We start from the raw sequence: 24,435 nt of genomic DNA on the forward strand, positions 1-24,435 counted from the left end.
TCCCTTAGCCCTCATGGAAGGGGGAGTCCCCCAAGGTCACCTAGATACAGAAGGTGCCTTCCCCCCATGAATCACTAAACCCCTGACCCACTCCCTCCCAGGAATCTCAAGGGAGCCCCCCTACCAGGAGCTCCTGGCTTCCCCACCTCAGCCCTTCCTGCTGGCAAGCCTCTGGTCCAACCGTCTCAATTTCCAGTCCTGGCACAAAGAGGAGCAGAAGTTTCAGTTGCCAAGGTTTTGGCACCTCGAGAGCCTGGCACACAGAGCGGGACCTGAGTGCTTGTGCTAGCAGCATTCCCAACCACGTGCCTGCATGCCACAGTTAGAAGATATCTGCGCAGCACCTGCTACGTCCATGCATGTGGACGGCTTACGGTAGCTGGTTGCAATGTGCCAGGTTGTTTTTTTCCCACTTGTAAAATTTAAAAACTGCCCAGCACATCACAACTGCTAATGGGCAAGGCTGTAGAAAAACCTGCCAGGCTGGTCCAAAACCAGCCAGGTGGCAACCCTAGCTACTTAAAAGTGGTCAGGCTATGTCCTGGGTGGCCCCTGGGGCTCCGTGGCCTATGGTAGTAATAGTCTAAAACATTGCAGTTTACAGCATGTTACTATAGTGTTTTGTACCACTAGTAATGGAATGATGTAGTATTGCTTTTAATTAGGTAAGTAACAAAAGGCTTGGAGTTGTAAAGGAAGCTTTGATGTGAGAGTTTAGGAGTACAGTTTCTAACAAGGAAAATTATGGTGAGTATTTTTTCTTCTCTTCCAGGAATTTGATCCTGAAGAATTTTACTATCTCTTGGAAGCTGCAGAAGGACATGCCAAAGAGGGGCATGTGATTAAAACGGACATCCCTAGATATATTATAAGCCAGCTGGGCCTGAATAAGGATCCTCTGGAAGGTAAATGTATGTCATGGTCTAACTAGCAATTACCAAATCAAGACGGTAAGAAATGGAATTATTTCTGCTGTGCTGGTTGGTCTCTGTGATGCAGTGTGACTGTCCAATAATAAATCTAAGGCGGGAGTGGGGGTGAAGGGCAAAAATACAAATATTAACTAGTTTGCACCTGCTTAGAGACAAGCTCTGAACATTATTAGCCTCTTTAGATTTCTGGGGTGAGCTTCCATCACAGATTTCTGACTTTATTTTTGAAGACTGCCTTGAGTTTTTAGTAGAAATGCAGCCAAACAATCTGATGATGTAACTCTCCATCACTCTAAGCAATACAAATCTGCATGTGCTGACTGTGGCTATTAAGATGGTTACTGTCCACGATTTGAACATAGATGAAGCTCCAGGTTCTGGATGCGTAACTGAGACATGGCTGGACAAAGCAGAGATTTCTTTTAGTCCTCTTGTGTCCTGAGAGGTGCTCCGTTCAGTATGAGTGAAAAGAAGGTTGGGGAAGTGGTGTGCCTTGCAGGTTGCATTTGACCTTACATGTAGGAGGTTTTCTGTTCCCAAACTGGATTTGTGTGGGCCTGGCTTGTTTGAGAGTCCCACGATAGGGCTAACGTTCTGTGTTGTATGAGCAGCCCTGCTACATCTCAGATTTTCCAAAGGTGCTAATTGATTTTCTTGCACAGGCATTCAAATTACAAAGCCTTATTGTCCTGGGTGATTTCTGTGTGCATGAAGATGACTTTACTAGGTTGACTCAAGATCCCATTAGTTGCTGGTTCAATACAGAAATCTCATCACTTGGGATCTTGTTTTACGGACAATGCCAGGGCGAATTAGAATTACACCTGTTTCTTAATGAAGAATTTGGCTGAGGGTCCGTGTATAAGTACTGCAGGCTGGGAGTCAGGAAGAAAACATTGATAAGAAAGGCAGAGAATAATATGTGAAGTTCGCCTGCCTGCCTGCCTTTTTCAGTAATGCTCCAGGACAGAGGGGGTTCAGAGACGGGTGATGAGACTGGTTAGAGACATAGCAAAACTCATGTGGAGAATACCACAGAGAGGAGACCCATAAGAGAGGTTATATAAACATGTATAATAGAGAATATAGATAAAATTATAATATCATATACAATATCATAATAAAAGAACAAGAGAACATTAAATGGGAGTGAATTTAAAACTAACACAAGGAAATATTTTTTTCACCCAGACATACATAGCTTGTAGAACTCATTGCCACAAGATATTACTGGGACCAAAAGCTTAGCAGGATTCAAAAAAGGGTTGGACATATATAGGGATAACACTTTATAGATGACTGTTGATAGTCAGGATTTAAAAAAAACTTCAAGAGTTTTGGAAGGCCATAAACCAATTTCTAACTAATGGAAGTTAGGAAGAAGCTGCCTATGGGGCAGGTCATTCCACAGTTGTCTTCTGCAGGGTGTTCTGCAACATTAACTGAGCCTCTTACTCAGATGTTTCCCGTAACTTCCTTCCTGTCTATACACAAAAGCCTCTCACCTGAGTTTAGTGCTGCTTTAAAGCTGGGCTAGCTGGCCCAGCTGATGGTATGGGTTACAGCTTGGGTGCTGCTTTCACTTGGGCTGGTAACCTGCCCACTTTGTAGTGAGAACAGAGGCTAAATAATTCAAGTGTTGACAGTCCTCTGCTGCCTTCCCACAATTCTCCCCGTGCCCAGAAGGACAGACTATTTCTCCCACAATTCAATGGAAAAGAATCATAGAGTGGCTCAGCTTACTGTAGCTCAAAGAACCGTGGGACAGGTGGACCTTTGGTCTGATCTAGTATGACAATGCCTGTGTTTCTGCTGTACACTATGTGGGTTGAATTAGGAGGGTTTGATTTTCTGTGGGAGGCTGAGAGTCTGTCTCTTTTGAATATTATGAGCCCGATTCTGCCACCCTCGCTAATTGTCACTCCACAAATAGCCCCCTGGAAATCAATGAGGCCACATGTATGGTACTCAATATGGATTTGGCCTCATGTAAACTTCTGGTAATTGTGAGAGAAGTAGAGAGAAGAACACCATAGATAAATAAAAAACGAAAGAAATGAAAAGGATTTTTTTTGTCAAACAGAATGTTTACTTTGTCTTTGTACTTTGAATAGATCACTTATATACATGTTTTTATATACATTAAACTAAATAGTGTAAAATATAACTTCAGTTTTTAGAGGGTTTCAGAGTTATCCACACCTGTCAGAAAAATGGGCTAAAGTGGGGCTGTAATATATAATGTTTGTTGCTGGGGAAGGGAGATTACTGATCTTTGGTTAAATGGGAGATTCAGAGAAATGGGTTATTCTGTGTATCTTTTAAAGGTTAATTCTCTCTGTAAATTTATCATCAAATAAACTAGGTCAGCTAATTCATATTAATTCTCTTTCTGCTCCCCACAGAAAAGTAACAAATATAAATACCATGAATTGCTTATTATTGTGGCCAAAAAAATCCATTTTTTTTGTATCTGTATAAATAATTTGTTTAAATGTCTCTTAAAAAGTGACATCCCCATCCTCCATTTTAGTTCAGAAGCAGAGGTTAAAAAATATGTATTAGTGGTATTATACATTTCAATATAGTGATTTCACAAAGAAATGTTTGGAAACATCTCTCTCTCTCTCAGAGCATTATACTGAGATCATCCTGTTGAAAACTCTTTAAATTTTGCATGGAGAAAAGATCTAAAACACAATAATAGCTGTTATCAATCAGAAATGTCACCCTGAATTACTGTTGGATTTCCAGACAGTTCATTAAAATGTGTATACAATGTTGGCAAATGGTCACAGAAAGGATTTCCTTCCCCTTGCAAGGGAAGCTGCCAATGTAAACCCTTCTATACTTTTTCCACCTTTGTTTGCTGCCATGGCCATAGTATCTTTTCTTCAAGTGAAATGGTGCATGCGTTACTTGGAGATAATGCCAGATAAATGTATACTGTACTGAAAGCAGTACCACAACAGATTCATCACTTATCAGAAAACTGGTGGCTGCATTTCTGAAAAGTTCCCTGGGGAGAGATTTTTCCCTGTGGCTTTTAAATTACCATCTTTACCTTTTTGAATCATGAGTCTTCAGAAATGGTTTAAATCAATGAAATAAAAAGGGCAGATGTTTAATGGTATTTAGATGAATTTTAAAAATCTCTTCAGGCATTGCAAAATGGTTCCTTAGTTCCCTGCTTCAGAAGCTGACTCTTGGTTCCATTCCATTACTACCTACTGTTTGCAAATAATATGTATTTCTCAGATAATGGTATTTTGCAAAAGTTCTGTTTAAAACAGAACCTTTTTTAATTTGCTATTTATGAAAGCAATTTGGGCTGAGAAGGCTGTCAAAGTACATTATACTGGCTTGGTTCTCACCCATCCAATAAAGGCTACATCAACACTTCCATTATAACCCCCTGCCTCTCCACCCGATACACAGCTTTATAACTTGGCAGTAGAATTCACTCCAGCTTGAATCTTTCTGGTATAAGTAGTCTTAACCCAGGAGAATTTATTTCGGTTTAAATTTAAAAAAAATAATTGGAACATTAATGAAAAATGTATTGTTGTTGACTTTGTTCCCTTGAACGATTTTCTTGTACTTCTGTATTGCTAAAAGAAAAGGAGTACTTGTGGCACCTTAGAGACTAACCAATTTATTTGAGCATGAGCTTTCGTGAGCTACAGCTCACTTCATCAGATGTATACCGCGGAAACTGCAGCAGACTTTATATATACACAGAGAATATGAAACAATACCTCCTCCCAAGTCTGCTGCAGTTTCCACGGTATACATCTGATGAAGTGAGCTGTAGCTCACGAAAGCTCATGCTCAAATAAATTGGTTAGTCTCTAAGGTGCCACAAGTACTCCTTTTCTTTTTGCGAATACAGACTAACACGGCTGTTACTCTGAAACCTGTATTGCTAAAGAAATCTTTGTTTTTTCAACATGACTTTTTACAGACTTCTGGTTCACATATTTTACTAAGTTGTTCCTTTTGTGTCTTGCTTTTTATTTTAAGCAACAGGCTTATCTACATTTAAAACACATCATCCACACATGGGAGTAACTTCTAAAAACCTGTATAGTAATTCCCTAACAAGAACTGTGTACTTTAAATTTGTTCTGATGCATAAAATAAGTCCCCTAAGTATTAAAATTATGGAAATGTCCAGTTAAGTTAATTTATATAAATATTCCATTATCCATAGAGTTTACACTTTCAGCTGACAATATTGACACGTAAAAAATAACTTTACAAATTTCTGGCAACCTTATCTCTTATCATAGCACGTACTCTCAAACTCTTTCAACATATACTTATGAACTAAAAGGTGTATCTTCAGTTGTGTAAAGTATGTAATTAACTATGTATAGGATTAGAGTAAGACTAAGCTTCCCAAGGTCTTTCAGCTACCACTTGTCCCATTTAGCTCTTATTACCCTGAGGAGTTCCTGTGTCTGGATCCACAGAGCACACTCTGGGGTTCCAGTTTGAAGCTGAGAGGGATAACCAGGTAATTGGAGACCTTGGGAATCTTAGCACTTCCCCAGGGTAGTAGATATGGGGTAGCCAAAAACCCTATTACATTTCTTAAAGTTCTAGACAAGAAAATGGCTCTTAGCTGATCTTGTTAGGCACTTTACCTTTTGTCTTCATAAAATTTAAAGCATTGAAGCCCTTATCTGGATAAACTAGACACCTGTTAGCCAGTTAGCTTCTAGTACTATGAGACTTTAAGAAGCCCGACTAGGACAGTAGCTGCTCCTAAATACCAGTGATGCCCTGAGGAAGGTCCAAACTCCACAGGATTCTGAGCAACTTTATTGCCTCCCTTAATTTTCACTACATTGGAGAGTTCCTCAGTCTAACAAGGCAGGGGATCTGCAGAATTAGGAGTTCTTCGAGTGCTGGTCTCTGTATATTCTATGGATACACATGCCCACAGTGCACCTGAGATCAGATTTCTAGCAAGTAGCGTCCATTGGTCTGTGTCTGCAAAGTTGCTCTCTTCGTCTCCCTACTGAGGAGCAGGTGTGGACACACCTCTCCAGTTCCTTGTTACCCCCACATGGCCTGAGTGGGATTCCTCTGTGTCTGAAGCTGCTGCATAGCTTTCCTGTCTGTAAATACATATTGTAAATAGCTTTTAGTATTTTACTGTTTTTAGTGTTTTTCTAGTTTCTTCCTCACCCCAGGGACCCTACCCCACGCCCCTCCCCTCAGGAGAAAGACTGTGCCTAAAGTTCTAGGGTTTAAGAACTGTCTCCCCTGTCCCTTTTCCTTCTGTGTCAGTGACAAACACCAGCACTGCCTTTGCTGCCTTGGGGAGGCTCACATCACCACCAAGTGCAGCATCTGCTGCTCCTTCCCTCTCTGAACATGTGAAGGAGGAGAGCTCTGTCTGAGGAAACATATCATGGAGAGAACCATGAGACCCTAGTTGGACCCAGGATGGAGAGACCCCTGATACAATGGCTGCAGGCTGCGAGCAGCGTGCCTCCAAGGATGAAAACCAGAGCAGAGGCCAGAGTTATTAAGCATAAGAAATCACTCCCTCAGACCTCTCACGAGAGTAAGAGACATAGGCATAAGGACTGATCCCCTTCTAGGTTTGCCTCTAAGAGAAAAGATCACTCCCTGACTTCGTCTCGGTCAGGTGAGTCCCCACGCATGGCTCCTAAATACTTAGGTCCGCATAAACCTGACCAAGCGGGTAAGGTGTGAAGGAGAAAGGGTCCTGTCCATTGGTACCAGCACCTACTCCAACTCAGAAGCCGAAGGATTGGCATCTGCCAGCACCAACTTGGAGCTGCACTTTGGACTCCCTTCAATGGTACTGCCACACTTCAAGAAGGATCCACTAACCCCCAAGCCCTTGGATGCACTGGGTCCATCGTTTACCACCGCTGGGACCTCTCGCACTCTAGATCAGAATGTACTGGAACCTTTACCTCTCCAGGGCATATTTTTACCTTTCCCTACCTTCAGTCTCCTCTGTATTCAGTTCCAGTCCTCCTCAGGGACTTGTCAACATTAGACAAAGAAACCATCTCATGGAGAAATGGATTGTCCCATATCCTTTCTACAAGTCAGAGTTGGTATTCACTGATATCATCAGCACTGCTGATAGAACCTGAATCCACCTTCTTGTCAACTGAGTCCAGTGTTCTAGACAAACCCTTGCCTCACAGGGAGGCAAGCTTAGATAGAGACTCCAGAAGATCTTCCAGCCCTCCTCCTCCCAGATATGACTTCCCAAGGGACTGTTTTTACTCAGTGCCATGGGGCTCTCCTCAACTGGTCAAACTTTCATACTGGTCACATTAGGGTCCATGGCATGGGATCCTTATGCTAGTCACTCTGGATTTGTGCATGATTCACACTGGCCTTCTCTTCCTAGCCAAAACCAAACTTCGTTTGAGTATGCAGAGGAAAAAATCAAACTGGATCCGGCAGTACCGATGGTTCCAACAGGCATGACTTCCTCCTCATTCAATGAGGCAATTTCTCCATCATCGCCATCCCCATCTGATAATTAAGGCTACAAGTAAGTCACAGATTCTGTGATTTTATGAGACCTCCGCAACTTCCGGGGCTTAGACTTGCTCACCCTTTAACCCCGGCCCTGTGTACATTTCCATGATTTTATTGTTTATTGCCCATGTACTGTCTGTGACTTTTAATAAAATACGCATGCCAAAATCTTAGCCTTACTAATGATCACAGAACATACCAGCAGCATAGCAGAGGGTGGTGCCCAGGCTCCGGCTTCCATTAGAGGACATTCATGACATGCAGCATAGGCTACCAGACATCTTACAACACTCTGGTCCTTGGTGATTGGCCCTCCCAGTCAACAAGGCCATTTATGGAACCAGCCAGGACAGTATAGCATACCCCCTGCATCCTGAGCCCCCAAAAAGGGTTGAGAGATGATATTTTGTAGCAGCTAAAGGGGCAGAGTTTCTGTTTACTCACCCAGCACCCAAATCTTTAGTGGCATAGGCAGCCATGGAGAGATCCGACTGCAACACCCCAAGCAAGACCCACAGACGCCAAATGCCTCGACCTTCTTGGGAGGGAAGGTATTTTCATCAACCACCCTCAGATTTAAAATTGCTAACTACCATGCCCTGTTAGCAAAATACCATTTTACTAATTACTCTAAAGTTGTGGAGTTAAATGACAAATTTCCCGAAGAGGTTAGGGCTCAATTCTAAGCCCTCCTAGATGAATGTAAGCTGGTGGCTAAAACCTGATTCCAAACAGCAGTAAACATATCCAGTACCATATCTAGAGCTATAGCTACAGCCATAGTCATGATGTATGAATCATGGCTTCATTCTTTGGTGGTCAAGATACTCTTTTGATAATACTATCAAGGACTTGCCCTTTGATGAGTCTGTTCTCTTCAGTGAAAGACCTGATGAGACATTACACTTGGTAAAGCACTCCAGGACAGCCCTCCGCTCCCTGGGCATTCATACCCTGCCCACAAAGAGAAAACACCACAGGCAGACTGCCCCCCCAGCTGTTTTACCACCAGCACCCTTACAAACCACTGTGCAAATACTAGAGGGTACAAAGATTAGGTATACAGCTTTCTCTTCAACCACCGCTGCTCAACCCAACCCACCAACCAGGGATTTCTTTTGACAGGAAGCTTGAGAAATGCATCCCCTTACTGATGCCATTCCCTAATGCCCCCGAAACCTTTGTGGCCTCCTCGCCCTTTTTGCCATAGAGGGACATAACAAAAGGACTAGTGGGTACTACAGATCATCAACTCCGACTACATAATCAAATTTCTCTCCTCTCCCTCCCCCTCCCCACACAAGCCCTCTTCTGGGTCCCTCTTCAGATACCGTTGTCATGAAATCTTCCATAAGGAAGTGAACTCCTCTCCTGCAGTGAGGGGCTATAGTGCAAGTGGCACCCAAAATCAAGGGAAGGATTCTACCTACATATTTCATAGTTCCCAAGAAAAACGGGATGGAGATCAATTCTCGTTCTATGCCAGCTAAATGTTTTTTTATGAAAATCAAAATTTTGCCTGGTCACACTGACATCAATAATGCCTTCTCTGGAGGAGGGCATGTGGTTCGTGGCTCTTAATGTGAAAAATGCTTATTTTCATGTGGACATTCATCCATCCCACAGAAGGTTCTTCAGATTCCTGAGGAGCACTTTCAGGTCAGAGTACTCCTGTTTGGGATAGCGACAGGACCTCGCATTATCTTTGCGAACTTCTTCTAAGTGGTGGTGGCCCAGATGAGAGTAAAGAGCTACATCGTCTTCCGGTACCAGGATGATAAGCTACTAACGGGAAAATCCAATCCAGAGTCCAGTCAGTGACCATATTCTTACTCTCTTCTCGCTTCCTTGTGACTCTGAGTAAAGAAAGAAAAGTCCACTTTTTAGGAATCTTTTCAGGAGCAACCCTAGACTCGATCTCAGCGAAGGCCTAGCTTCCTATGGACAGATTCTAGGCCATGAACAGCTGATATGACCAATTTCCCATAGACCTCCTGCAGTCAAGGTCTGTCTAGGCCACATGACCTCATGTGCCTACATAACCTCATTCACCAGACTTCCGTTGCCCAAAGGCCTGGCTCTGGTCAGTTTACTCACCAGACAGAAACAATATGAATACCAAGATAACAATCTATCCTAAGGTCACAGCTGCTCTCGTATGTTAGACAAACCTGGAACAACTGGGACCTGGGAGTTCCTTTCCTTCCAGCCACACCCAACATGACCATAATCACAGACACATCCTTCATAGGCTAGGGAGCCCACATTGTGCAAGGCACATAGTTTCCTGGGAGTGGGTGGGGGGAGGCAGTGTATATATCAGTCTATTGGAGCTGAGCGCAATCCATTCAGCTTGCAATACAGTCTTTCCACTTATATGGTTTCCTCATATCCAGATAACATCACACAACATGACGACAGTCTTCTACATAAACAAGGCAGAGCAAAATCTCTTCCTCTCTGTATAGAGGTAGTCAGTTTATGGTATTGGTGCATCAGGAACCACATACCTTCCAGGTGCACAGAACTCTGTGGTGGACAATCTCAGCAGGCATTTATGTACAGACCACGAATGGGAGATATGCATTTCTGTCCTGAATGATGGCCCCACTTGATGGTGAATGCCATCCTCGGATCCGCTCACCTCCCAGATGAACGAGAAATTCCATCTATAACTGCTGTAGAGGAGCACTAGGCCGGGAATCCAGGGCAATGTCCTCCTGTTTTCCTGAACAGACCACCTGAGGTACACCTTTCCTCCTGTCCCACTGCTACCACTGTGAAAGATTCATCACGACAAAGCTTGAGTCATTCTCGCTGCAACCAACTGGCTCAAATAGTTCTGGTTTCCGGTTGTCTTACAAATGTCAACCTGTTTTATCATAAGCATCTGTCCCTTCCCAGATCTGTTTTAACTCAGGAGAATGTCAAGATCAAACATCCCAAACTGTACTCTCTTCACCATATGGCCTGGTATTTGCATAAGCATCAGACCTAGAGCATTCATGTTCAGAGGCCATTCAGTCTATCCCCAGTCAAAGCAGAAAAGGCTCTAGAAAATGCTATCTAACTAAATAGAGGCATTTCTCTATCTGGATGCAACAAAACCAGTTATCCCCAGAGTCAGCAGATAATCCTACTATTTTGGACTATCTCCTGTCCCTGAAGACTTGAGGGCTTCCCATTTGTTCACTGCAGGTCCATCTAGCAGCCTCCAGTAAAAGGCCACTCTATTTTTACTCACCCAACAGCAGTTAGATTTCTGAAAGGTCTCATTAGGAGCTTCCCACCAATGGCGAAATCAACACTGCAATGGGAACTCAACCTTGCACACTCAATATTTGCCAGACCACCCTTTGAACCATTAGCAACGTTTTCCTTGCTCCACCTGTCCATGAAGGTCACCTTCCTAGTCACAGTCACATCAGCCAGAAGCATGAGTGACTCGCCATACACCATACTTCATAAGGAGAAGGTTACCCTTCAACTCCACCTGAAATTCATCCCCAAGGTAATTTGAGTTTCACATGAGTCAACCTATTCACTTTCTGGAAGCTCAGATTTCCAATGGGGAGAGATTTCACTCTCTCGACATCAGATGGGCTTTGATTTTCTATCTGCAAAGAACAAAACCAATTGGGAAACCACCAAGGTTATGAAGCAGAGCTATCACAAGGACCAGCGTTATCTGCTCAGAGACTCTCTAAGTGGATCTCTGGCTGCATCATTCTTTGTTATCAGTTGGTGTGTATTCCTCCTGACAGGGTGAGGGCCCATTCTACTAGAGCACAAGCAACCTCAACAGTATCTTTTTGAGAAGCGCCTATGCTGGATGTTTGTAGGGCATAGGCTCTACTGGAGCGCCATCCATACCTTCATGAAACATTACGCCTCAGTGTAGGCCTCTTCTGCAGAGGCAACAGTTGGAACAGCAGTTTTACAGACATCTATATCAACTGCATCCCTGCAACCCCCGTTTGACTTCTGCCAACCAGTCAGTCACATGTGGAATATACATAGAAGCCAACACTCAAAAGAAATGGAGGTTACTTATCTATAACTGGAAGTTTTTTGAGGTGTTTGTTCCCTATCTGTATTCCACTACTAGTGCTCCTTCCCCTCTATTTTGATCTTAACTGATTTGCGGTAAGAGGAGGAAGTGGGTTGGCAGTGGTCTGCACTGCCCCTCGTTTCAGAGCACAAGGAGGGCAACAGCACAGACCAATGGACGCTGCTTGCTAGAAATCTCCAGTCTCAGGCGCATGGTGTGCATACATACCAGCATGTGGAATACGGACGAGGCGGGAGGGGGACACATATCTTGAAGAACCGCCAGTTACAGATAAGTAACCTCTATTTCTGCAGGATAGTGAAAGCTAAGATGAGCTATTTGATTATTCAGTATATTTTTCTCCATCATCTTTCATGGTAGAAACCGTTAAGATGGATATTAGAGAGACAAGGTGTGTGAGGTAATGTCTTTTATTGGACCAACTTCTGTTGGTGAGACAAGTTTTCAAGCTTACACAGAACTTTTCTTCAGGTTTGGATTAACTGTGATTGCCTCAGCAGGTCCAACTTAGGCTTAGACCCTGCAGATCTGTTCCTTCAGGGGCAATGACAGTGGTGATCAATGACCAACCAGCATCATTAAAGCAAAGTATCATTTATTTAGAGCACAAGTATTACAGAGCAAACATATCTTAAAAACAATCAAACACACCATGTGAGTGTCTAGTTTACTAGGTGGTTAACATTTTCCACATAGGGCCCCTAGTAGGACTAGCTTCTTGTGCTTTTCCCAGTGCATCTGTGTCAGCTTGTCTTTGTTGGAGCTCACTAACTGACTCTGGACAGCCCCTGGTAACTCACCTCCCTTCACAGGAATCACTTTTTAATTATTTTATTCCTTAGATCTGGTAACTCCCAGCTCTGGCAAAACAAGGTTTACAACATACCTGAAACAGGATACAGGATCTTTTAAGCCAACAGTTTGCCCCATTGACTTTCAAGTGTCTACTGAAATGATCGTATTTAGGAAGCCTTTGTGTTGCTTCCTTGTATGGTGTTCCCACAGCCCTCTCCTGCTATATCAATACATTCCAACAGGGAAGTTTTGTAACCCCAGTATACAGTAACTTCTTCTCGCTGCCCCAGGCACATACAGAATTCATAAAGTTGTTACATCTCAGTATTCATAATATGATTACATAGCAGCTCCATTTCTGGCACAGAAGGATTCATAAAGGCATTGGACAACTGGTCAGAATTTCCAAAAGGGAATTATCCTCCTAAACTGGAGGACTTAACTGAATTTTAAAGGTCATTCAATCACTAATATAGATAATAGAACACGTGTTAATTCTCTGTTCCAGAGAAGAGACTTTTTCATGTTTTTGTTTGGCACTTGCTTCTGTTTGCTATATGTATTCTAAAATGAAGTTTCTGTCCTTTGTTGTTTTCAGAAATAGCTCAGCTAGCTAACTATGACAGTGGCACATCAGAAACTCCAGAAACAGATGAATCACTAAGTGTAAGTCTTCCTGTTACAGTGGTGGTGGCTGATGTTTTTAGCATATCAGTTTTAAAAATACAGTGATGTGTTAATTGCATTGTTTCATTACATTCTCTAGCAGATTTTGTACATGGCTGGCTAAACAGAATATAGGTTAAATTTCAAACTAATACCAAGGTGCATAATGGACTAAAGATAGCAACAAGCAATAGCCCATTATGCCTTCTGTTTTCAGGAAGTTGTAATTTTCACTATTTTCATAAAGTTACTAATATTTACTTCTGTGTATGGAGTTAGCTATTGCTAGAGACTCACTTGTTTTCTTGGTACTTTTTACATTTCTGCTTAATCACTATTTTTTTTCTCTTTTTGAAAAGGATTTAAAAATCCCTCCAGAAATAAAACTAGAAATTTTTGCACATATTTTAAGTGCTCCATTTACACAGTGGTCCAAAATTTTAAAAGGTGCAATGCACTGGACAGATAAATGTCAACAGGTTAAAGTGGTAGCTCTAGATTTGGAAATTAAGATCTGTGAGTAGGAGGATTGTGCATTAAGTTTAAAAGATGTTTTGTTGCACCTTGAAGATACATATTGTGAAGATATTCTACTAGGGCTGTGGGTAGTAATAAGTAATATAAAATAATCCTTTGTGGTGACTTGTTTAAATTGCCCCACGGTAGAATAAAAGTCAGTGGAGATGACTGGAATTACTGGTGTGCTTAAGGGCAGAATCTGGCCCATTATAATAAAAAAACCAAACAAACATAGAAAACACAGAGGTAGGATTGCAGTGCACCTTTGCAGCAAAAAAAGCAAATGCCTTTGGGCTGCATACATAATTCAGTTCAGTAATAGTTAATTGGCATGACAAGCTATACAAGTATTGCTAGCGTGTAAAATAGAATCCTCAGGTATCTGATGAAAATACTTCCAGTATTTCCAGGAAAAGGCCTGGGAGTGTGTCTGGGGTTTTTTCATCTTATGATCATTCCTGATTTGGTGGCAGGATGCCATCTACAAAGGGTTCGGATGCTGTGACATGGAGGTAACTGTACCTTTATATACACCTTTGGTCCCTCTGCATCTGAAATATTGCATAGATCTGGGCACTTAATTATCAGAAATATACTGATAAACTGGACAGAGGTTAAACTGGGGGGGAGGGATAGTTCAGTGGTTTGAGCATTGGTCTGCTAAATACAGGGTTGTGAGTTCAATCCTTGGGGGTGCCATTTGGGATCTGGGGCAAAAATTGGGGACTGGTCCTGCTTTGAGCAGGGGTTGGACTAGATGACCTCCTGAGGTCCTTTCCAACCCTGATATTCTATGATTCTATGAAAGAGGAATAACAAAAATGATTAGGGGGCTGGAGTTACTGAATTATGCAGAGTGACCAACAATTAAATACGTATGGCTTTGGATAAGCAATGACTAGGGGATCATAAGTCTAGATATCAGGCTACATATCCGGAAACGCTTCATGATAATGTATTGTGTTAGTCTCTGAAATAATCACCCAGGGGACGTGTTGGAAACCACGTTGCTTAGCAAATGTAAAACTAGACTGTCCAAAACACTCATAAATGTGTAATTAGGAACAGTCTTGTTGTGGCAAGCAGATGAATTAAATGATTTAATAGGTCTTCACTTCCAGCTTCAGATTATATCATTCTATTAATATGCCTAGTTGCTTTCATGTACTGTATTGTTATATATTGTTATATATACCCTATTTGTGCAAAATAAGGTATATATAACAATATATATATGAGTGCTTTTTCCCCACTGCCTCCTGTCCTTTTCAAAATGCCCAGACCGACATCAGTGTTGGTCCCTCCCCTTTCAATGGGGGATAGTTTCAGAGGTTCTGAAGACCTGCAAGTTGCAACTTGGCAATACAGGAAAGCAAGGCTAATTCATTTAGTGCTGCCACACTGGGCCATACCCACCAGGGATAAGTTAAAATAATTAGGTGTTTACCACTCATACCTCAGTGCCACCTGGTGTGGGAGGGTACCTGCTGCTAGAGAGCTCTGTGGAAATATCCTGAACCCTCTGTGAAGAAATATACATACCAATTCAGACATACTCTCTGGAACTAAAACCTCCCTCCCATCTGGCATATCAGACCTATTTTGAGGAAGGATATGGGAGAGAAAGTTCTTTACTAAATCTTGGGGCCCAATTGAGTGGCTTCACCGGGGTTCAACATTTATTTAAACTGGTCCTGCAGGAAATGAAAAAGTTGCTGAGCACATAAACAACAAATCAAGTAGGAGGAAGGATTTCTTTGCCATACATATAGGAAAGCTTTATATTATTAAGTATCCCCAAACTTAATTAAGAGTTAAGGTTTCCCAGTGGTGCTTCACACCTTTCCAGAATGTCAAGGTCAGCTACACTTCAAACTCTCGCAACCAGGATATGAAGAGTTGAGATACATGCCACCCCTACAGTGTAACCTTAAATCTGTCCTCTGCGCATACTAGTCTTTTCATTTTATACAGAACACTCTGAGGACCGAACACATGAGCACTCTAGAACATTGTCTTGACATGTCTCTTTGCTAAGGCAAAACTGGGATTTAGGTTCAAGCATAGTGAAAAGGAACTATCTGTCCTACACTCAAGCACTGGGCCTTCTCCACACAAACCACCCCCAGACTTGCAAAATGCAACCTCCCTGCCCCCTGTCACTCTTCCCCGATGATTTCTTTCAAGATAGTGTCTTCACTTATCCTCTACTTAGCCCCAGAAATCACTCTCAAGTATGCCACCACATTATTGATAATTCCCAGGACGAGTACACCGCTGTGCACCACTGCTAACGCAACCTACAGAACTTTGTGCTGAAATGAGGCACATTTGATCCCTTTGAAGTCCTCGTGCAGTCTCGTAATAGCTGTGCCAGTATGCTCCAACAAATCCCTCCACCATTCGATACAACTACACTGACACTATTGGAGTGCATGTCAATAAATGCTAGAATTCAAATATGTGGAGCACAACATAAACAACACATTCTCTTAGTCCTTCCTCATGTCTGTTTATTATGGTAAATTATTCCCACCCCCAGGTACTGAACCATTCTTAGTGGCTGTTGCCAGTTCCAGGGGACAGGGTTAAGGTTGTGTTGTGGGAGTGGCCAAACTTTGAATTTCCTGGTTTTCAGAGATTTGACATTCTGGAAGGACATGATGCACCATTGGGCAATCTTAACCTTAACTCTGCATTAAGGTTTTGGACACTTAATTCTCAGCTTCCCCATGTACCACAGCCCAGGTTTCTGCCTCCATTTCTTCTGGTTCTTTGGCAATGATTACCCCAGTCACAAAATGTACTGTTTAGTCTCTCTGCTGCCTTTATATAATCTCCTCATCTCCAATCTCTCTGCCAGTCCAGTCCAGCCCAGTTTTCCTATCTTAGCTCTCCTCCCTAGGGAGAGGCGGGTGTTGGCGGGGGCCCCACGGGCTGAGGACCTGGGGAGAGGATTCAGGGACTGCCATGGAGGCAGTGGGAATGTTTTTGGAGTGGGGGGAAAACATGAGGGGGCAGCATGGATGTGGGGAGTTTTGGGGGACAGAACTGAAGCCCCCTAGTATGCCCCACTGCACAGCTCTGACCTCCTCCTTTCCACCCCACTCTTTCCTGTGCCTCTCCAACACCTCTCCGCATTTCCCCCTCACTGCTCTGACCTCCCATATTAAGCAACGAGTTCATCCATCCTTTCTTAGTACTTATCTATACATCAAGGACCAGATTTACAAAAGTATTCAGGCACCTAAGTGCCTCAGCAGGTCCAATGTCTAGCTGCATCCTTAGCTTGCTAAATATTTTTGTAAATCTGGCCTTACGTATATCTGCCAGCACCCCACCACAGGTGAGTAGATCAGTAGATGCAGAATAGCATATAACTTTCTGATGGAATTTCAGCTTGTTTCAGAGCCTTCTCTGGCCCCTGACCAGTTGAGCTGTGGCTGATTGGCCAGAGCCGTAAGAACATTCCATCGTGGTTTTGATGAGCATGTTGCAGCCTGAAAGCAATAAATAATTTTTTCTGTTCTCTATATGTCTGTAGAGTGTTAACTTTGTTCTCTTTCCCTTTTTTACTTAAAAGAGCTCTAATACATCAGTGAAGCTCCAGAGGAAACCTCGTGAAAGCGATTTTGAAACAATTAAACTGATTAGTAATGGAGCTTATGGGTGAGTAATGCATGAGTGTAACAGCTCTTCTGCATTTTGTTTTTGCATAATTTCCCATTATTTCTTACTGTAAACAGCAGGGAGGGGCGTGTGAATGTATGTGTGTGCATGTACCCATGTGTGCCTGGGTGCTTTTCTAATTCTGGTTTCTATTCCAAATGCATTTCCCATGTTATTACTGACAGTTGTGATATACAAGAAACAACTGAGCCTTCTGCAAACTGGTGCTAGTCAGTAACAAAATCCAGTATAGCCAGCATACTTCAGTGTTGTGAATTAAGATAACATATATTCTCACCAAAAAAGATGCTTGTGAACCTGTAGAACTAAATGCCACATGAAGCTAAAGATGAAATGTTAAAATGGAGTTTTGAAGAAAATTTTAAAAGTCTAAACTTAATATTGAAAGCAGAATTTTTTTCAAATTTTGGAAAGGAGTGTAATTGATTCGTGAGGAGTACACTGTAAAATAGTGTTCTTGCCCTAAAAACATAAGTTGAAGAAAACATAGTCACTGTTTTAAGTGAATACATAACATATTTTTTCCCAATTGAAAATACGTTTATACCAGTCTCTTTAAACCAAAGATGCCTGAATGATGTCCTACCGAGAGCTCCAGTGGCAGTTTGTCAGTTCAAGGGCCTCTCTTGCCTGGATAAAAATGGAGACCACTCATCTTTCATTTGGAAATGCATCACATAGAGATTGGATGTCCCAGCATGCAGTGCTCTATCTTGGCAATGCCATGCTGCTCTGATTAAGATCAGACATTGCATGCTGTGCCCTGTGGTCTTTTTTGGGCTCCCCCTCTGTTCACGAAAGGATTAAGGCAAGTCCATAGATCCAAACTGCTGTGCTAAGAGAGGCTGAAAAAACAATTTGGGTCAACCCCAGGGTGGTTGAGGAGTCCACTACCAAAAAAAGTTGGCTCTGCTGTGGGATGAGGAGCTGTTTCCTGGTCCTGAGCTCCTCATGCTGATTCTAGCCCTTCCTGCTCTCAGCCCAAATGGGGCAGCTGCATTATACGACTGAGCACTCGCTGTAGAATTCCTGAATGTAAAAGAGAAAGCAGCTACAGTCCACCTTCCTATCTCATGCTCACTTTTAATGGCCAGAGGCTTAAGGTCATAGCTAATGCACCTCTCTGGTCACAGTTAGTTATTTTTGTTGTGACCCGTTGACCCAGGGAGTAGGAGTATTTCGGGCTGCAGCTAATTCACCCTTCATGCCAGTGATGGTCAGTCACTACAGTGCATGCAAGGGCTATTGTCTGTGCCCAGACTTGCTTATGTGGCTCAGCAAAAAGCTTGAAGAAAATGTAGCATAATTTTCATTAAAATTACATAAAAATCCAAACACAGCTCTCATTTCTCAACCTCACACAAATCATCCCCTCAATGATTTTCCCCTAGGCACCTCATCACCACATATTCAATTCTTGCAATTGCCTCAGTACTTCGAAAAGGAAAAGGTCCTCTTCTAGGTAGGTAGCAGCTGCTGCCACCGCTGCTTCACCAGTGCATGCGTCTCTCTCTCCTTTCCCTGACAGCTGCTCAGAAAGGGATAGGGAAGGCACTGACTTGGCCAGCCGGTGAAGAACAAAAGAGAATCTTAGCCATTGTACCCACCCAACCTTGGAGGGATTCCTGGTGGGGAGAGGAAAAGAGAGATGGGGCCAGGAACCCTGAGCCCCCACCCAAAGGGCAAAGGCTAGGCAGATCTGTCTGTGCTTCGTCCTCCTTACACTCTAAGAGCCTCAGCCAGTCATAGAGCAACATAGTGCAGAGAGTCACCTCTAGCCCAGAGCAGACCAAGTTTCATAGAACTGTAAAGCCAAAATGGACATTTATGATCATCTAGTCTGGCCTCCTGCATAACACAGGCTGAATTTCACCCAGTAATTTGAAGCAAGCCCAATAACTTGTGGTTTCAAATGAATTCAGGCTAAAATGTGTGAAACCTTTGGGATTCACAGATGTTTTCATGAATAAACAGTGGCTGTCGATATGTTCTCAAGCTGCATATAATGGGACCCCACACATCACAAACTTTCATAGCAAGTGAGGAGAAATGAGTATTGTGTTCTGTTCTGTTGTATGTGGTGTTGTGAGAACCAATATAGAATGGAGTATTGGTAGTGGGATATACAAACCCCGCACTGTAAGGAAGGGTTCAAGCAGCAACTCTGGGCCCAGGTGTACTCACTCTGCCATACCTGTAAAGCATTCATGTCTTGGAAGAGGAACTCATAAGCACCTTTCTGGTTAGATTTCCACTCCGCTTTACAAGGTAGGAGGTAGATTAATTTGCATTGACATTTTTCAGGCATTTAGTGTGTTTAATTGACTTGGCAGCATGTGATTGGTTGATTTACTGTACATTTATTATCAGTATGTTTAAAGGGTAACGTATCATTAGTACCCTGAATTCCTCTTATCCTGTCTAAGAAATGGAATATAATTAAGCAATAATGTCTGCATCTGTTGATACAAAGCAGTAAACTTCTTCATAGGAATTTATTACAGTTTATTTACAAGTATAAACAGCTGAAATTAAAGTTATTGTTATGCTACACGGGTTTTTTTTTTCTCTTCCAGTGTTTTTCCACTTCATTAACTCTCTGAAGTAATCTAAATGTGTGTGAATTCTGCCTGTGCTTCACTGATTTATTCTCAGGAATATGTCACTAGGTGTATTTTGTGATGTGGCTTGCTAATACTTGATTATGTTGTTGTAATATTTCATTTCTTTCAAGGATGTAGTGAAAGGATTCTTCCTGAACCAAATGAGAAGAAAATGTTACTGAGTGCAGTGTCTTTGTTTGATTGGTTTTGCTATGGATGTTCCTGCCTTCACAGAGAAGTGAAAGGCTTTGACAATTTGACAGTGTAATTGTTGGTCTTGGCACGTTGTAGCAGAGATTTGTCAGATATGTTAAACTTCATGAGTTTAAATTTGAACCATTGGGTTTTTTTGAAAGTTTGAGTAAATATCTTAGCAGTATTCCGCTTTGTAATTGGTTGAATAAACTCATTTGTAGTGTAATTAAATGACTGTATAGTAATGAGGTACATTGGGCTTTTGGGAATGGTTGGGAATATACAAGAAGTTAAACAAGCTGTGAATCAGTAAACATGTAGGATGCAGGCCAAATCATTAATGGTTTCACAAGCTGTCTGTCTTAGACTCTCTCACCAGCCAAAAGGTATTCCTTTAATGCTCCCCATATTTTTAATTTTCATTACTGTTCAAGCAGATTTTCTCCAAATTTTAAAATTTCAAATGGTAACATATAGGAACTCTTTGGTCATCGTGCTGCAGCTGCTGTCAGCATGGCTGCATAAACAAGCTCAATCAATTACATCTTACAGTTAGTTTTATTGGGCATGTGAACTCCCCATTTGGATTTGTTAGGCAGTTGCTTTAGTTTTGCATAATAGTGCCTGCTTTACTCAATGATCTGGTGCCAATTACATCAGTTGAAAAAGGGGTGATGAATTGAATATTTGGGTTAGGTACATACGACATACTGGCCTAGTGTGTCTCGTTCCCCATTAGCATCTGATCCATTTAGAGTAAAAAGGCCTAATACTGCTACTAGCAAATCCAGTAATTTCTGTCAATCAAATGGTAGATGCTCGTATTTTTGATGTTGAAGGCCCTAGGTTCAGTCCCCATTGAGGGCCTGTGCATGGTGGCCTATCTGGGAATTTGAACTCTTGTGCCCTTCAGATGCATGTCCCATAATAAGGGGAGTAACACCCTGGATAAGTGTCTTGCTTCTCTCCAGTGGATGGTACATAGAGGAGAATAAGATCCTTCTAAAGCTACCAGCTACGGAGTTAGCTCAAGTAGTAGAGGCAGATGCTTTTGATGCTGAAAGTCCCATTTTCAATCACTGCTGACTGTAGGGTGTGTTCAAAGGGCTGGAAAATAATTTCTCAAGTGAGTGTTTCAATTACTCCCAGCCCTCTTTTTTTATTCGGAATGCAACAAAGTGGAACTTTCACTGAGATTGTTCATTTTATAAACAAGCTGGGCAGTAGTATCATTGTTTTACATGGACTTTTACGAACAGTATTAGAAGTGGGAGGAGATACTCTTAGGGCAGGTATACACTAGAAGTGCTGCACTGGCTCAGCTGTGCTGCTGTAGTGCATCTGGTGAAGATGCTCTATGCCGAAGGGAGAGCTTTATCCCATCGGCATAATTACTCCACCTCTGAGAGAGGCAGAAGCTATGTCAGCAAGAGAGCGTCTCCTGCCGATATAGCGTCAGTGTGGACAGTGCTTAGGTTGCTGTAACTTGCGTTGCTTGATGGGGTGTCTTTTTCACACCCCTGAGTGATGTAAGTTAGATCAACTTAAGCAGTAGTGTAGACCTGCCCTTAGATATTGAGAGATGCTTTTTTCAGCTTCAGAATGAAAATCTACATGAAGTAGTCAAACAACTGCAACTAGTAGCAGGAGGAAAGCAAAATTATTGGGTTTTATGAGATGGGTAGTTGATCACTTAGTGTTTGGGCATCAGCTAGCTGGAAGATAATTTAAGATCAGAAGTAGGGATATTTCACTATCACCTATATGCATATTACATTGACAAACCATAAATCACAGTTGCCTGGATGTTTTCCCTACATCATAGACAACAAAGCCTCAATTCTAGGGTGATGCAGAATTCACAAATCTCTTCTCAGGAAACTACTTGAAAATAAAGCCGCTAGCACTTGAAAGATAGACACTGTCTCTTTTAAACTGCAAATACAGCAAGGTATCTGATTATTCCCTAAGGAGTCCAGGGTTCTTTGATAAATTAGGGAACCGGGTCAAAGAGACTAATGCAGCTTCTTTAGCCTCAAGCACCAAATCTACCCCAGGTTACAAAATGGCTCTAATGCAATTGTGGAAGTTGTAATAAGGGCTTTAAACCAGGACTGAAGCACTGTAGTTATTTAAGAGAAACCCAAATGCTCTTTCTCCTGTGGCAGATTTTGAGGCTACCTTGTGCAGGAAAAGTCTTCCACAATTAACATCTGCATTTGATTAGGTAAACCTTTTGAAATTTTATTTTTAAACCTCCTTTGTCTGTAGGAGTGTATTATCCTCTGCATCTAGCCCAGCCAAATCAGAGCCAATGTTTTCAGGCAATAATGACAGGATTATTAAAGTAATTAATATTAGAGCTGAAAGGAGGCAATATTTGAAAGATCCGTATGTCAGTGATGAGACTTTTTTGGAGGAGTAAACTTTGTTTATTGTAATTAAATGTAAGATCAATAAAATATAGGATACCAGTGCAAAACTTTGTCACTAAATATAAATGCTAATCATCACAGTGAGACAGACCATGGAAGCAAACTCCAGCAGCCATGCCAAGAAAGGAAGGTAAAAAACCCAAATCCACAGTTCCAGAAACTAGAGGATTAGAATAATGCCATTCAGAACCAGGAACTCTGGATTGTCCATCTGTTTGAGACGAAATTCTAGTTGAATGCTGCTTAAATGATGTAAAAACAAGTGCAATGTAAGAAACAGGTGCCCCAATGAGTCTCCTAAATGTAGTCTGGATGAAAAAGTATTTACTCTGTGCGATTGTGCCCACTTACTGAGTGTCTGGGCACCAAGGAAAATTTTGGTTTGCAAGCAGTGAATGCGGCCAGGTAAAAGTCCTGGTAAGTAATGGGCTAGAGCTTCCAGAGTGCTAGAAATAATAGTTTACTAGTTTCTACTTGTGGTAGAAATGAATCACTTGCTGACTTGTTGCAAATAAAGCTTATCACCAGGGATTTATGAGTGAGGATGCCCAGAATCTCTTGTAACACCATGTGGACTCTGAGTGAGCTTGTATTCCCTTCAGCGTTGACTATTGCGCTGGCAGCTTTCCAATGTTATACAGAGGAGTGTTTGATGGGCCTTTGGGATTAAATATGCATCCCATTTTACATGTTATCATGGTCTATAGCAAGGGTTTGACCAACATATGGAAAAGTGCTAAAGCAATTGTTTAGCTGTGAAGTAAAATTAAAACCTGTAAATATAGTCTCTCTAAAAGAAATCTGATAGCTGGGAAGATTAATATCAAGTGAAGTGCATTGGGCTGACCCTTTAAATATGGTCAGCATGCAAAATTGGAAGCAAAAGAAGACAAAAATAGTCCATGAATTACAAAAGCGAAGGGATTTTCTGGGATGCTATCGTGGGTTAATTAGGGGCTGTTCTCATGTTACTAAACTCTTGGGACCTGCTAAAAATAATAAAAAACAAGGAAAGAGCTGGAAGAGAAAGCCAATTGTCTTATCAAAGTCAGCTGGACAGATATCCACTAAGAGGCTGAGGGCCTGTTTTGTTATCTGCTTCCTCTTCATCAGTCCCCTCCTGTGTGATGACGTATCCCAAGTTTGATCAGCTGTTCATTTTGCACTTTGATGCTTCAGCCAATACATGGGGGGACAATATTGTTTCAGCTGCAGTGCTGTACATTTCAAGTAATAGCCTGTTGATCAGAAGCATCTATCCAAGACAGAAATAAGCTACCACTTGCATTCAAGGAAGGTAGAAATCGTGACTTTGAAATGTGTCTCACTGAACAGTTGAGGAATAATCTGTAGTATGCTCCAGGTTTTCCCATCTATAGCAATAACATCTCCGCTGATGTCATGAAATAATGAGACCATATTTTTGCTACTATTAATTAATTTATATGGCTTATCGTTACCCTCCAATCCTAGAAGAAATCTCTAAAATCAAGGTATAGTTGTAAACTGGACCAGTAGGGTGAGCTGTTCATTGTGGCTCCTATCAAGCAGCACCGCTGTGTCATTATTAAAAGTAAGGAAAGGGAGAAAGGCAGGAAAATCAGACCTGGGAAGAAAATAGAGGGAGTGAGATGCGGGGGTGTAGAGGATGTGGGAAGATAACTGGGCCCTTCAGTATAATGTGGGACTTCACCCTTTATTTGGTAAGCTATGGTACAGTCATAGAAGCCCAGTTCCGTGGGTTCGGGGCAGATCAGAGTACAAAAGAGCATGGTACAGAAAAGAGGCCTGCCTAGGAATGTTAAGATGCAGCAGGAGAAGTTTCTGTAATTTTTTTCAGTCTTATTTCAATGAAGTTGTGATAAGTTCAGCTTCTCAGTCAAGTGTCTCTGTGACTGTATATTCCTCCTAGCCTTCCCTTCCATTCGGAGTGCAACATATACAAAGACTTGGAAAGCAGCTGGCCTAAAAGACAAGCACCTGTGTTC

At 42.0% G+C, this 24,435-nt stretch overlaps 1 protein-coding gene across 15 annotated transcripts in view; it reads left to right on the forward strand.

Moving 5' to 3' along the window:
- The window catches only part of MAST4 (microtubule associated serine/threonine kinase family member 4), a 436,616-nt gene that overhangs the window by 372,958 nt on the left and 39,223 nt on the right, over nucleotides 1-24,435 (forward strand). For all 15 annotated transcript variants that reach the window (XM_048849931.2, XM_048849932.2, XM_048849929.2 and 12 more), the window contains 3 exons: nucleotides 773-905; nucleotides 12,938-13,005; nucleotides 17,108-17,193. In XM_048849931.2, coding sequence (XP_048705888.2) covers nucleotides 773-905; nucleotides 12,938-13,005; nucleotides 17,108-17,193 — 287 coding nt within the window. The remainder of the gene's footprint in view (nucleotides 1-772; nucleotides 906-12,937; nucleotides 13,006-17,107; nucleotides 17,194-24,435) is intronic.

Source organism: Caretta caretta, chromosome 5 (genome assembly GCF_965140235.1).
Source record: "Caretta caretta isolate rCarCar2 chromosome 5, rCarCar1.hap1, whole genome shotgun sequence".
Classification (NCBI taxonomy): Eukaryota; Metazoa; Chordata; order Testudines; family Cheloniidae; genus Caretta; species Caretta caretta.